The 15,593-nt window shown below is 46.0% G+C and overlaps 1 protein-coding gene across 1 annotated transcript in view; it reads left to right on the forward strand.

Annotated features, from left to right (window-relative positions):
- The window catches only part of LOC119383631 (DNA damage-regulated autophagy modulator protein 1), a 57,424-nt gene that overhangs the window by 23,834 nt on the left and 17,997 nt on the right, over positions 1 to 15,593 (forward strand). The window contains exons 3-5 of the mRNA XM_037651894.2: positions 10,692 to 10,759; positions 14,434 to 14,606; positions 15,272 to 15,446. Of these exons, the coding sequence (XP_037507822.1) occupies positions 10,692 to 10,759; positions 14,434 to 14,606; positions 15,272 to 15,446 (416 nt within the window). The remainder of the gene's footprint in view (positions 1 to 10,691; positions 10,760 to 14,433; positions 14,607 to 15,271; positions 15,447 to 15,593) is intronic.

Here is a 15,593-nt window from a genome sequence, read left to right on the forward strand (position 1 = left end):
GGCACACACGACACCCAAGTCAAACATTTTTAAGCGAAGCTTTTATAACCAGGTTTCAGTGGCGGCATCGTATGCGAAAATGTGGCCTTCGAAGGTGCGATGGCCACATGTGTATATTTGCACGCTCCGTGTTCCAATAATTCGTGCTCTCTAGACCGTGCGCTTGACGGCGATCAGCCTTTTCTTGTACGGAAATCTGATCTTTTATCGGGGTCCCTTGCCATCTCACGTTTCCCCACTTCATTGTTGCCTGGATATGAAAGCATGACCGTTGTTGTTGCCTGTAACAACTGAAGTGCGACACTGCTTAGCATGTGGATGAAGGTCCAATTCTGGGCACGGAGGAAGGACAAGTTAGGAGCGAGCATTGCGCAACGCGATGGAAAGAAAGAAAGAAAAAAAAAATAGTTGGTCAGGCCTAGCTTTGCTTGTCCCATTTTCCCGGCAGAGGAAGGGCTCCTAATTTTTTAATATATTGTTATTGTAGCCAAACTGGCCTCAGATGTACTTGCCCTCCTTGCCTTTCTCTTATCTTTCTCTGCTCCCCTCCCTGACCTCGTTCCGAGCTGACAACGGCTTAAGCGAAAACAGTTCCTGCGATATGGTTGCAGCTCAAGTGCTCGGCCAGCAACCTCTCGCCCAGTTCAGACGAAATGCTGTGGCGTAGTTTCTCGCTTTATCTGTTAACGAGAGCGTCGCAGAACGCGAAGAAAATAAATAAATCTCTGTCGCGTGTGCTTGTTATCTCGGTTCAACGTGCATGCTGTCTAACAGGCCGCAACCGGAACTCGGCCTCTTGGATAAGATCGCAAACTCTTCGCTACCGGTCAAGTGCAAGGCGGTGTCACAGAGGACAGCGGCGTTTGTTTATTTCTCAATCTCATGCCTTATTTAGTTGGCGTACGACGTTCCTCGAGGCCTCGTGTCGTGGTTCGTTAAAGAGCGCAGAATCTAATTCCCCAGAAAAGGTGTGGACGCGTCGGACTATTGCCATGGGTTCAAGAAACAACAACATTGTGTGATTACTCAGAGTCGGAGCAGTACGTTTGAAACTTTCTTAGTTGTAGTTGTCACAAGACGTTGTTGCCGACAAAGAAGAGTACAGGGAGATTTGCGCTCTGACAGTTTTCGACCTTGGACTCATTAGGTCGCGTACAGCTGCACCGCTTTTATCGCTGGACTGTACCCTTGAAAGTGGAACAGCCGTGGCCTGCCTATAGAACGCAGAGGGCCAAGGAGAACAGCTTGGGCGCAACACATTTGTAATGAATGAATGAATGAATGAATGAATGAATGAATGAATGAATGAATGCTGCTTTTTATGAACGAAAGTAAGAAAGGAAGCAAGTTCTGCGTCCAAACTCATAAGGCTTTTCTACTTTAAGCAGTTAGCTGGGCTAGTAAGAATACTGCACGTTGATGCATTTCCAGCGCTTAAAGGGGTCATGAAGCACCCCTTGGGCTGATTGAAAAAACACATCCTGCGGAAAGCTGACACGGCTATGAACTGCTCTGCCAAATATTACAGTCGTGCGCGCCGCGTAATGGCCACAAGCGGAGCGCGAAGTTGCCGTTTCCCCAGGCACCCTCTTTTCAAACAGAGGCCGGTTCTCACTCTCGTCGCTGGGCGGGGCGTCGGTCCGCTGTACGTCGAAAGACCCATAGCATGCTTATTGGCCGATAGCCGACGTAAATCGAGAGCGGCGTTCGGATCAGATGCGCTTCTTGCCGCGGGGTGCCGCCCCTTGCCGGCGCCGCACTCCTCAGTACACGGTAGCCGCACTCGCGCAAGCGAATCACAGCGGGAGAGCGATCGCGTTTCATGACGCGCGCTGGCGTAACTTCTTTCCCCCATGCCATCCCTCCCTGTCTAGCTTCCAGTGCGCTCGCCGGCACGAGAAAAGAGAGAAAGCGCTGGGAGCGTGCGCCAAACCCCCGTAACTCCGCTGATTCTTGACGGATTCGAGAAATTTTTGCGGCAATCGATTCGGGAGGCAGTACACTCCGATACTGAGGCCATTAGATCATTACTTGGAAAAGTGGTTCATGACCCCTTTAACCCTTTCAGACGCCACCTATGAAATAACTGTTGGTGACTACGCCCAATCAATACAACGTTATTTCAAAGCACTCGGTATTTCATTGCAACAAAAATAACGCCAAAATAGGTTAATTTATGTCTGTTACAGTAATGAATCCCAAATAAATTGTAATTAAATATCTGTTTATTCTGAACTTATTCATGCTCTGTTTTTGCATAGACTGAAACTTCCGGTTAGAAATATAGTGCAAATTTGTTTCCTGTCATGTCCATTTTGAGCAAAGAAAAATTATGCTTTTTACGAGGCTCGCGGGAAGCTGCGCATCGAACGATTCGTCGAACATGGTAGTGCCTTCAGCAAAGGGATCATATGAAGCGGTACACGTGAAAATCAATTTAAATGTAGACAAATTTATTATGCAGGAGGTTCAATTCACCCAAAGCTTAATAATGTAGCTTGCTCTTTCTTAGCCCCTAGTCGATAGAAATAGCAAAAACAATTGGTGTACACAATTGTGTGCGTGTCTCAAAGGGTTAAGCTAAAAAATAGGAAAAAAAAAACATGCGGACAAGGAAAGAAAAAGAGACTGCAACAACACCAGGTGCGAATCCGGTGTGCTCGCTGTTCTTTTTTTCTTTCCGCCTATTTCTGTTTTTTTTTATTTCACAAAAGCGATAGAAATGCATCAATGTTCAACTTTTCTATTTTAAGCGTTCTTGACTATTGCCTATCCGCCTTCTATATTTTTACGTACAGTATGGTGATTGGCTGACGTATGCTTTAAGGATACTTAAGGGAAAGTTTTGCGAAGAGAGGCCGTGGTCTAAAGAAGGACTTTCATTGCAAGGCTCGGTTTAGTTCACTCAATACTTGCAAGATAACGAAAAGGAAGGCGGTGAAAGGGGGTGGAGGTGAAGGTGAATTCGAGAACGAAGACAAAATATTGTTTAAGAACTGCTATATGTCACGTTCTGCGCTACTATAAAAAGAATACAAGCTACCGATTCCCCTAGGGGACTCCCGCGAGCGACCTTATTCACGGCTGCTAACGCTGCACACGGCGTCCTTCGACGTTTGGAAAAACACGCGCGCGATCTAGATTACCTTAGGAGCACGTGGAGGACACGCTGGGTAATAAAAAGACAAAAAACGGAACCTTCACGACCGTATTTTGTGAGGTGTCTTTCTTTTAATTAGATCAATTTTTTTAGTTCTCCCCCGCATACGGCCGTGTCCAATGCCGGCGTTAAAGCGGGCCCGGTTTTTTTTAATTAAGTTGACGGTAAATGAAGACAGAGTTAATAGTTGCAAGAGAGATAGACAGAAATAGGAAAGCCAGCGAGGGTTACCAGATACGAGTATGCAGTCTGCTACCCTGCCTTGGGATGGGGAAATGTGGGTCCGAAATCTGACTTGGAGAGAAAAGGAAAACAAAGGCTTGGAGGACGCCTGAGCTTCGCCTTCAAGAGTAGAACGCGATAGCGTAATCGGGTCCCGTGCGCATCGCCTTTTCAATTGCTCGACGTGCCTTCGGTTCTCGGTGCATGCCTCAGCCGCACCGTAAGGAAACGAACGACTGTGTGCATGACATTGGCCGTTTAAAACTATCGTAGAATGATATATACTGCAAGAACAGTAGTTAAATGGCCACTACGTCATAATTCTTCCTTTCTGCGAATCAGCGAAGGGGCCACTACACGACCGTAAGGCAACACGCGAACCTACGCAGCTGCTCACTTTGTTGATGCTTTTGCAGCTGATGATGATTAAGTATGTCTGAGCGCTTCCTAATGGGTGGGCCTTTAAATAAAACACCACTCGTTTGCGCAATTCACATGTTTTGACGCCTGGCGCGATTCTACGCCGCTTCTGCCACGCAATAATACTTGCGTTAAGGAGACTCCTGCCACTACATGACATTCATATAGTGTTTTTTTTTTCTTTTCGGAAGCAGTTTCAAGCAATGTCGTGGCTCTGTGGTAGAACGCCTGCTTGCTACGCGGATGGCCCGGGTTCCGTTCTCACTCGAACCGAAGTGTTTTATCATTTATTTTATTTGCATCTTCATCAATTTTTCGGCCACGGAAAAGACGATAATTTTTCGCTCACAAGCAACGACACCGACGCCGACACCGGAATTTCTGCGAAACGAGCTCTTTAACGCTGTCGCGTTAATATAATGCAAAAGAGGAAGATCGTTCTAATATTACGCAAGATGTTTACCAAGTTATGAGACGATACATGTATACACTAAATGTTGCAGCAATAAAAAGACAGCAAAATATGGACTTTCTTATTCCTTTTGTTATATACTGAGTGGCAGAAGTGCTCCGAATTTTGCTAAATTTTTAGTTGACCGGTTTGGCCGATTCATTTGCTTGATACACGGCGTTTCATTTCCGCGTCAGGTTCGAGGCAAGTTCAGGATCTTCCAAAAAAGGCAGTCTGTCCGAATAAGCGTATCATCATGCCAAGAATATGCCATCTGCGCCACATGTTTTACATATTGGACATCATGTCGCTAAACTGTTTTTCCGGCTTTAAGGCTGCCTCTTCGAGTCGACGAAATACTCTGCTGAAACAATTTTTCTCGTCGTTTATAATTCGTTCTACCTCTCTATAAGACAAAACAAATCCACACGAAGACATTTATTTTCCTGAGAGTTGGCTCTGCGCCCCTTACTATTTTCAATCACCATAGTGCTCAAATGCGGTATGTCACGACTGTGATCACGATGTCCTCGAAAAAGCTTGTACCTTGTTTCAAGGAGTTTACTCGTTCTAAGCAGCCTATGTCATGTAACGTGCAAGTTAAATTGTGCAGCTATTGTAGGCGACGTTTTATTAATAAATTAATGTTTTCTTAACGAAGGAACTCTTCTTTTTTCTTTTTTTTCAAGGGCATGCGACAAATTACGCTGCTTTCAAACTTCCTCGCAATAAGTCTACCGCTGCTACTTAGGCTTGGCTTATTCACTTCGTTTTCTTCTTTTACGGCGCACCATTGCCAGCCGCCGTCTTGTACGGAACGGATTACGCCCACTAAGTTGGTGTGGCGATGACTCAGTGTATCTAGGCGTCAAGTCTACGCTGTTGCCGCACAACACGTGACACTGAGTCACATTCACGCTACATCGTCACCTCAAACCACGAGCGCGATTCATTGCGCGCACGTGACCTAGGGGTGCTTCCGAGGAACAAGGACATCGTTTGGAAAGCAGCTGAGCCAGACGCTGTGGTGGAGGGCGAAAGCTCAGAAACCACAAGAACTGTCATAGCTGCTGCGAAAGGAAGGTCACGAGCCCAGCCTAACAAAATCAGAATTATAATATAGGAAGAGAGCGAAAGTGTACGGTTTTTTTTTTTCGGAGTCGCCGAAACCACGTGAGTCGCACGGCAAGCTTCCGTGTAATTCCGCGGTCGGTGGCATCGCCGACATCACGGAGCATGCGGTGTGTGCCTCGAGGCGCAACGATGTATCTACCTCCTCTCTTGCTCGCGCGAGGCATGTTTTAAACATAGGCACGTAAGTAAGCACCGCGGTATCGTGTATCGTCACTTGCGCGCGTGAGTGGTGGAACGTAGTCACCCATGTGCATAGGGTGCGCACAGGGGGGGGGGGAGGAGGCAGGTGGGGGGCGCAGCAGTGGGGCGGAACCCTCCCCCCCTTAATCATCTGAACGGGGCGCCAAGTATTCTTTACTCATTCGGACCTGCACTGTTATCGTTTAAGTAAAGTTCAAGATTACGGTCATGCAGGATTTAACAGCGGAGTTGTTTATGCCGAGCATTGGTACGTGACGATAGAGAGAGAGGGAGAGATAATAACATGAGAGAAAGGCAGCGAGGTCCGTGACGAATGAACAGAAATGATCACCATCTTGAATGAACCGGCACGCGCTCTGTTCGTCCTCTTCTTCAACTTCTGCTTCGCTTCCAGAACACGGGCGCCGGTTTGTCCGGCGTGGGATGCCATAACTGCGATGTGCGAGAGAACGAGTCCAGAGAGAAAGAGATAGAAAGAAAGAGAAAGAGAGAAATTCTTGGCGAAGAAAGTTTCTCGGAGTGATTCGAACACGCGTACCCACGATCCCGAGGCGAGCGTCTTAACCCCTCGGCTATCCAGGCACGTTAGCAGAACGTAGCATAGCCTTGTATAGTATAATACAGCAAAGGGGTGGGAAAGGGAGGTGAGGAGGAGGAGGAGAGATGTGAGGGGGATGAGGAGGGAAAGAAGGAAGGGAGACTGTAAAACATAGCATATAAACAAGAAGAAAGAGAGAAATTGAGGTAAACAAAGGCAGAGAATCATAGAAAGACTAGCAAAGATATGTATAGAGAGAAAAAGACAGAAAGAAAAAAGAAGCGAGTGAGAAATAGAGAGAGAGAGAGAAAGAGAAATAAACAGAGACAAGAAAGACATAAATAAACAGAGAGAAGAGAGAAAACTAAAGCAAGAGAGGAAGAATGAAGGCGAAAAAGAAAGAAAAATAAGCAAAAACAAGGAAGGCCGTCCAGCTCCTCCCTGCTTGGCACCCCAAGTGCGAGGCTGCCTAAATTTATTTACGATAAGGGCCCATGTTGCATTCCAAGACCTATTTACTTCCCACCTTGACAATGACGTTTATTTTCGCACCAACACAACGTAATGATACGAAGCGGCTGGCGAAAAAAGCTGTCATTTAGACAGCTCGGCGAAGCCGCAGGCCCCTTCATTTGGGGTCCTAGCGACGATATAGTAATAGTACATCAGCGCAATTCAATAATACATATTGCAATGAGCATACAGGAGTAAAATAATATACGGCCTAACTTTACGCAGCAAATGCAGTTCCTTTGCAGAGACACATAAAAAAGCAAAATATACATAATTTTATACAAATGTAATTTTGCTCGGTAGAGAGCATGAACAAAGCACAAGACTTGTAAAGGGAAAGCACCAGAAAGCAAAGTTCTACAGCAGAGCTGTTATGGTCGAGGTTTTCCCTGTGTCGTAGGTAGAAAATTGTCATTATGATTAATTAGCGCGCGCTGAATCACCGCCCAAGTATTCTGAATACGTAGTTAACAAGAGAAGCTCGCCCAAGTATTGTGTACATATGGTCAACAAGAGAAGCTTAAACGTGCCCACCAGCTGTGCAGTGACCCCGCCTTTAGCGACTTCGTGCCAGCTGCTCTCTTTTTAGGGGCGAAGCACCTTAGGGTCTCGGCTTGTCTGCGTGTCATGTCGTAGTCACGGTCCATCACAAACGGGTAGGCGCCACAAAAATGGGGCAAATCCCACTACTCTCCACCGGTCTATGCTATGCATCTTATGAGTTAAAGCTTCGTCGTTACTGCCTAAAACATTATGTTTGGCTTAGCAGCGGTGTCAGAATCCCCGACGAAATTTACCAAGGCTGTCAAGTTTCTTATCCAAAGCAAGAGACACAAACGTGGATCGCTACGGTAAGGTCGTCTATGTAAAACCCCACTTCTTGAAACATATCTGCAAAGTTATGGTGCTTTACTCGCCACCGGTCCACTAAATATGAAGAAGGAAACAGTTAGCCCAACGAATAGTCGACGCCGTCAGTGGCGCTGTAACACCCTTCCCTACATGCCGTAGGGAATTGAAACAGGCATGTGGGGAAGAAGAAGTACCACCTTAGGGTAAGCTGCATTCCGACGCAGTTTTCCGACAACGTTAGTGGAGCTCAAGCACCCTCCTCTACATGACGGGTTTCAGCCTTGACACCACTAGTGCCTCATTAAGGAATTCTCTCTCAAAACGATGTGGGGAATTACCTCGGTGAGGCCTTTCTCCTCCTTCTTCTCTTCTTCTTCTTCTGTCTCTCATTGCCCATTAGCAGATATTTTGCTGTGGGAAACAACGGCGCACACTGCATGCTTCGCCCCTCCCCAATTTTTATTCTCTGTTCTGTTTTTTCTGTCTTTGTTTGTCTCTGCTTATTTATATTTCTTTCTGTATCTCTATTTCTTTATCTTTATTTCTCTTTCTATCGTTCATTGTCTTTCTTTCTCTCTATTTCTCTCTTTCCCATTCTTTATATTTATGCTTTAGTCTCTCCCCTAATCCTTTCCCTTCTTATCGCCCTCACTTTCCTTTTCTACCCTTTTGCTATACGATACTATACTGTACAAAGCTTATGCTAAGTTCTGCCAGCGTGTCTGGATTTCTGAGTGCTTAAGACGCTCACTTCGGTATCGTGGCTCCGTGGGTTTGAATACCGCCGCCTCATGAGAATTTTTTTTCGCCAAGAGTTTTTGTTTCTTTATATCTTTCTTTCTGTCTGTCCCTCAGTTTCTTTCTCTCTTTCTTTCTTCGCCCTCCTCGTCACCCTCACTCTCTCCTTCGCTTTCTGCTTTCCTCTTGCTATACGCCGGACAAAGCGGCGCACGTGCCCTGGAAGCGAAGCAGAACATGAAGAAGAGGACGAAGAGGAAGAACACAATGACGAGAGCCCGTGCCGGTTCGTGATGATGATAATTTTCAGTCACGACACATTCCGCCGAGCTATAACAAGCTTGCTCTTTTGTCCCGTGTCTTCTTTCGCGCTGTAATCACAATTTGAAGTAGAACAGTTTCGCTGTTAAAATAAAAAAACGTAGTTTTTTTCTTCAAAGAACTTCTGTTTTTGGGTCAAAATAACTGCGAATTGCTTTAAAGGCCATGTTCTCTGATTGAAGCCTTTACCTTTGCCCCTGAAAAGCCGGGGACCGAAGGCAGGCCGTTGGGACAAGAACGACATTCTTTCAGTTCCATTTTTGCACCCATTGCAAAGCTTGTTTTCTTTCAGACTCGACCATTATGGAAGGGGCGGAGGGGGGGGGGGGGGGGGCTCTAGTGGCGACACCTATGTACATGCATACGCTCTCCTTCAAAATAGCAGCAACACGCCAGTCTCACGCAGCCCCTACTCCTTCCTTTTCACCGCTTCGCTCCTCTCTTCTATATATCCTTCTTTCTTACGCTCTTCTCTCCTTCTCATTCGCGCTGTGTCATCTCACGTGTTTGTTTACGCACCAACCGACGCGATCCGCTTCGGGGACGGATTAATTTGACAGGCGCTAAGCTCCGGTGCGCGGCGGATCTGTCACGTGCGAGCGAAGGTCGTGCCGCGGCGGAACCCGTCGAGGCGACCCTAGTCCGCACTCAACCGGAGTGAACCGCCCTAGTGATGTCTACCCGTCAACCCCCAACAAACTGTGATCTGCTGCGGTGCGAAACGCAATCGGCTGGCGGAATTCTCGATTACGAAAATGATTTCGCTGGCGTCATATCCGTAACAGCCACTAGGCGGGTCCCCCTTCTTCCTGGGTCGCCGTTCCGCCAAACAGCTGACACGTTTTGGTGCGAGTGCAAGGGTAAACACATCCTTCCGCTTGCCTGTATAAATAATGTTACTTACTTATGCATTCTTGGAAGCTGGAGGACAACAGGTCGAAATGAAGCGGCTCATTGGGCGAACTCCATTTTTACCGACTCGCGCTTTTTGGACAACGAAACATAACGTTTGTGCGAACGAATTTGATCACGGCGTTCTTCTCATAACTGTGAAAAGCCTGTTAGTTGTGCAAACTGTGTGGCTTTATATGCGAACAAAATAGATGTAGGAAGTGCAGATGTGCGCGTATATTAAAACAAATGCAAGTTACTTTTTTCGCCATCTGCAATTATAAGTGCATGTGATCTCCGGTCTGTTTTAGGAAAAAGACTGCAATACAACACCAAATCTCAGAACGAAAGGAACAGCACAAAAAGAAAATTTTTAACTTTATGATTTTCCGCTTAGCTGTCCAGACGTGTTGTCTAAATAAACATTTACATTTAGCTAGGCAGCAACGTTTCGCATAGCTGCGCGTCGATTGAACTTTATACTGGCCAGTGATGAATTTGCACCTTTGCAATGTAATATAATGTAATGTAGCGCTTGTGTTGTCTTGTCTTCTTGTGTCCCGTCCGTTTGCGCCCGATCTAATACAGAATGAACCAACGCGCCCAACAGAGCATTTTATTAGGCATTTTATTATGCCTCTTTGCAAGTTGTAGTATAATAAACCAGACGGGTTTCCGTCGAACTCTCGATTTCAAGTTACACATAAATACATAAATGTGTGCGTCTGTCGGTTTTGACAGACGTGAAGCGTAAGGAGATTAAATATGAAATTTTGATCTCCAGGATCCGACAGTATCTTACGAAGGAACAACCACCAATGGCTGTTTTTGAATTTCTGAGGCCACGCGATGTGCTATTTCTATTTATTTATTTATTTATTTATTTATTATTTACAGGTTCTGCAGGCCTATGCTTAGGCCCAAGCAGGAGGGGCAACAACAACAAAAAAAGTACAATGTCACAGCACTTAATTAGACAACTTATAGTGCACTTGCACAACAGTGTTACGGCACATAAACAGTGATCAGAACACTCATGCGCAGCAGAAGTCAACTAACTACATTACTCGGGCACTGCGAATACATACACACACCATACACACACCATACGGGAACATTCTTTTTAACTTGGCACTAAGAAAGTTAGATGAATGACAATGTAGCTACGACGTGTGGACGTGTCTTTCTGTGCATACAACTCAATAACATTCCAAGAAATTGTCACCTTTTTTTGTTTTGTTTTTTTTCAGTGATGCCGGCGGGGACCCTCCTCAAAGCAGCGTCTTCTCTTTTTCTATGATCTTGGTTTCACTCTGCTGTAAGTTCATGGTGCCCTTCTTGGTGTGCGTAGCCGTGTCTGTTGTATATTATGTAATATGTATTGTGGATGTTATCTGTGCTCTTCACTCTTACAGACATCGGGGGGGGGGGGGGGGGGAGACTGGAGAAGGTAGTGGAAGAAGAAATTTTAGTCAAAACACCACAGCAACACACTTTTCTAGCAACAACTCACATGCAAAAGCTACGCCATGGTCGAGGATATAGCGTAGTAAATGCTGACATATATAAGCCAGTGCTGCTTATGTAAATAATATCTGCGTTAGGCGAATACATACAGTGGCCCGCCTACGCTACTTTTTAGTCGTGTGTCTTAAAGGGACACTAAAGAGAAACAATCAATCGGTTTAGATCGATAAATTGTGCTCTGAGAACTCTAATGTCATTAATTTCGCCATTTAAGAAAGGAGAAAATCAAGTTGAAAATCTCATTTTTAAATCTCGCGCCGAAATCTTCCCGCGTGACGTCACGAATTTCAAAGTGTATTTATCGTATTTTGGCGCCATTGGCTCAACAAAATTGCCCCAAACGTGATATGTTAAGTCTATGGCCCCCCCAAAGGACAATGTACTTCATTTTTACCAATTAGGAATACGTAGTTCCTAGTAGGCGCCGTCAAAACATGTGACGTCACGGTGAATGGTGCGGAAACTTCAAGGTGGCGTCGCCACCTACATTTTGTTTTTGCGCGTTTTCTCGCTTACTAAGCCTCTTCTCGCAGGAATTGTGGTGTTTTTGGTATCGTGATAGGTTACTTTACTTATATGAGAAAGATCGTTTTGCTCTTTAGTGTCCCTTTAACTTCAGGTATAACTTTCTATGCAGCTAGTATAGCTGGTACATACATGATACAAGCACGATCTCCAGAAGGAGGTGCAATGTGCGACACACATTTTCATGTGCATATGGGATGACGCTCGGTAGGACTGCTGTGTATAGTGTTTGCTTGAGTGGCAACCGGGTTGGCCGACTGAAGACATGTATAATAATGATCGAAGCTTGCGGGTGGTGTGAGCGGGGACGAGGGAAGGCAATTCTATGCACTTATTAGATATACATATTGCATCGCCTTACTCGATATATAAATTTGTGGGCGCGCGTTCTTACAAAATATTTATGGACGCGCGCTACCATTTTCCTAAAGATACGAAAGATGCAGAGAGAAAAAGTGTGTTACGCTATGCCATGTCAAAAATTAAACGCGTGTATAAAAGCATGAAAGCATCCTCGCCAGTGGACTAAAGTTTGTAGGTGAAAAAATCGATACCGCAGCGAGATGCCGAATACAGTGCGATCAATGCCGACCGCGTGACTTGCCTTTTAAGGGCACACTAAAGTTAAACAATGAATCGTCTTAGATTGATAAATTGTGCTCTGAGAACTCTAGTGTCATGAATTTAACCGCCATAGGTTCACTAACCGAGGAGGAAATGAAGGTGAAAGTTTCATTTTTAAATTTCGCGCCGAAATCTCCGCGCGTGACGAAGCATATTTTTCGTATTTTGGCGACATTGGCTCAACGAAATTTCCTGAAACTTGGTATGCTAAGTGTCTGGCCTCCTCAGAGGACAATGTATTTCATTTTTACTGACTACGAACTACGTAGGACCTAGTAGGCACCGTCGAAATCTATGACGTCACGGCGTTTGGTGCGCGAGTTTCAAAATGGCGTCACCACCCGGATTTCTTTTACAGCGAAAGCTGTTATGAGATCATTTCACCGGCCGTTTTTGGCGCCGTAGTTGTCCGCCGCCGCCGCCGCCGCCGCCGCCGCCGCTGGTGTCCATAACCACTATCGCTCGAAATAAGAAAAAAAAACGAAATAAGAAAAAAATTCCAGGATGGAACGAGGTTCGAACCTGGGCCCTCTGCGTAAGAGCCAGTATTCAACCTCTGAGCCATTCCGGTGCTTGGAACTGCTATGCAAAAAGGTCCTATACACAGTTCATGTCGGGAAGGAACCACATTAGCATATGCAATATAGCGTGGTAGAGAGTAAAATAAGCACCAAACGTCGCGCAACGCGTCGCACAACGCGAATTCTGTAACCAGGCGTCACACAATGCTAATTGCGCAATGAGTAGGTTGTTGAATGCTTCCAACCCATTACAAAGGACTCTGCCATAATTCTTCATCGTCGTCAGGCACAGCATCAACAAAGTGCGCATAATGCCTTACATGCGTTTAGCAGGTACCACGGCTCTTCGTAGAATGACGAAAAATGTCCCAGTGCCTGCTGCCCTACTTCTCAAACATTACAATGATTCATAGCCTAGTGGGTTCCTCGCAAGTGCACTTGTAGTGGTTGCCAAGGAAGCCCATAAGCGCATGATCCATTTCCTCGGGGTCTCAGATAAATTACAGTGATTTAGAGCGTAGTGGGTTTCTCGCAAGTGCACTTGTATTGGTTGCCAAGGAAGCCCATAAGCGGATGTTCCATTTCCTCGGGGTCTCAGTAAAATTACAATGATTTAGAGCGTAGTGGGTTCCTCGCAAGTGCACTTGTATTGGTTGCCAAAGAATCCCATAAGCGCATGATCCATTTACTTGGGGTCTCAGTAAAGTTCTTCACCCCACCCCGTCTCTCTCCCACGGCAACGTATGTTATACAGCATGACGGGAGAGGGAAATAGCAACCGGGCATCACCCAATGCAAATTACTTAACTGGTGGGCCGTTTAAAGCTTCCAACCCATTACAAAGGGCTGAGCCATAAATCTTCATCATCATCAGTCGTCGCGTCAACAAATTGCACATAATGCCTTACAGACGTGCGGCTGGTGCCTCGCTTCTCCGCAGAATGACGAATAATGGCTTAGTAGGTGCATCCCAACTTCACACAAATTGTGATTTATGGCGTAGTGGCTATCTTTCTAGTGTACTTGTATTGTAGCCCCAAGAGAGCTGACAACGGGATCTAGAAACGCCGCTCTTCCAGCTTTTGCTGTGACTGTGCTGCGGTTTCAGCGCAGGCCTGGCGTTTTTTTTTTTTTCTTGCGCGCATTTTCTCGCTTACCAAACGTCTTCTCGCGGCAAGCGTGGGGATTTTGGAATTGTGGGAGAGTAATTTACCAATGTCAGAAAAATTGTTTTTCTCTTTAGTGTCCGTTTAAGATAAGGAAACAAACGCAGAACGCACAGGTTTTCCTTTTGAAACATGTTTCACGACAGCGGGCATGCTATGTTCTGTCCGCGCCAAGCAGAAGTGCTAAAATCGACATCTCCTGTTGACATGTCTTGCGAATCAAGTAATAGTTACGAATAATTCATTCATTCATTCAGTCACAAAACTTTATTAGGAGTCCTGAAGCCCGGTCTTTTCGGACCGAGGCGGGCCGCGTCCACGTCGGCACCGTTAGGCCGAGCCTTAGGGCGCCATCGTGAACCCTCTTTACAGCCCGTATTTGATCTTGAATAATTGACTATAGAAAAATACCATTGCAATTACAGTAACCGTTATCGAGTAAAGAAAGAACTAATCGGCCAATTACAAAAGTACAGGCACTTAACTGACAAGTAACCAATTACATGTAATCGATGAAGTACGAGTCTGCATATATACAGCCCTGGTGTTCTACCTGTCTGTCTTCTACCGTGTTTTCTCCTTTCTACGCTCTAATGGCATCTTTGTCTGTGCGCCTTGTCCTATTCTAGTCCTGGTCGGCTGCTGTCTATGCTACATGATCATGGTTGTGAAGAACTCTACCCAAGATTTCTACGTCAAATGGCTGAGCCGCCTAATACCGCTGGCCGGTGCCGGTTGCTCAGCGGGCATGGTGCTCTTGGCCATCAACCCCGTTGGTCATCTGCGGAGAGACGGCACCTGGGTGAGCGATTCTCTGGCGCACCTCCATAGGCCTTCCTGGTCTGAAGCACTTCGGAAGAAAGTTTGAACAATCGTTTTTTTTTTATGACCCGTCGAATATAAGACTGTTTATTTTACAGCGAAGATGTGTATGGCGATGGCTCCCTGTATTTTGCCAACGCGTCACCAAAATCGTATGTTCTCCACAAATTCAGCAAACCCCACCGCTCAACGCTGATCCACTAAAAATGCGGATTGGAATACATATAGGCAGCAAACACCAATCAAGATAGTGTGCAAAACTCCAAGAGCGTACGGCCACCCAGACAGGAGGACGCATGTCACAAAACGGAGAACGCGGCAAAAAGACTCAAGTACCATGCCGCACAAATTGAACACTTTAGAGGAGGATACGCTAATTTGGAGAACTTTGCCAACTGTCGTTTCAGCTTTGTCTGTGTGGCCACTCGCTTTTCTTTTTCTATTACTTCGAAGGTGGCGGTGTTTACTGGCGGTGATAATTTTCCTGTGACGACAACAGCGCTACGGTAACATCCCACTGACTAGAGTATAACCGTTCTTTTTGAACAACGCTTCGTCTGAAGATTCACCAGGCAAAGTGTTGTCATTCAGCATTCGTTTAAAGTGGCATTCGTTCTGCTTGAGTGCATTCTTCTTTTATCGCAGCTGTATCCCATCTTCGTGCCACACATGGTCGGAGCCGTGGGCATGTTCGCCAGCGGCATCAGCCTCATGTGGATCCTCGCCTGGTGCAACTACCTGCTCGACTACGGCGCCTGGAAAACCTCCTTTTACGCTCGGTGCCTCATTGCCACTGTTGGCATAATTTCGGGAGTCCTGAGTAAGAAGAACGATCACATTCTTTTGTGTGCGTGTGTTTGACTGACAGGCTTGGCGCGATCAACGAGGATCCGAACCAGGAAAGCGTCACTCCGGAGCAAACATTTAGGCAACACTACTCGAAGGCACACTGCCGAGTCATTGCCGG

The sequence above is a fragment of the Rhipicephalus sanguineus genome, chromosome 2 (assembly GCF_013339695.2).
Source record: "Rhipicephalus sanguineus isolate Rsan-2018 chromosome 2, BIME_Rsan_1.4, whole genome shotgun sequence".
Taxonomy (NCBI): Eukaryota; Metazoa; Arthropoda; class Arachnida; order Ixodida; family Ixodidae; genus Rhipicephalus; species Rhipicephalus sanguineus.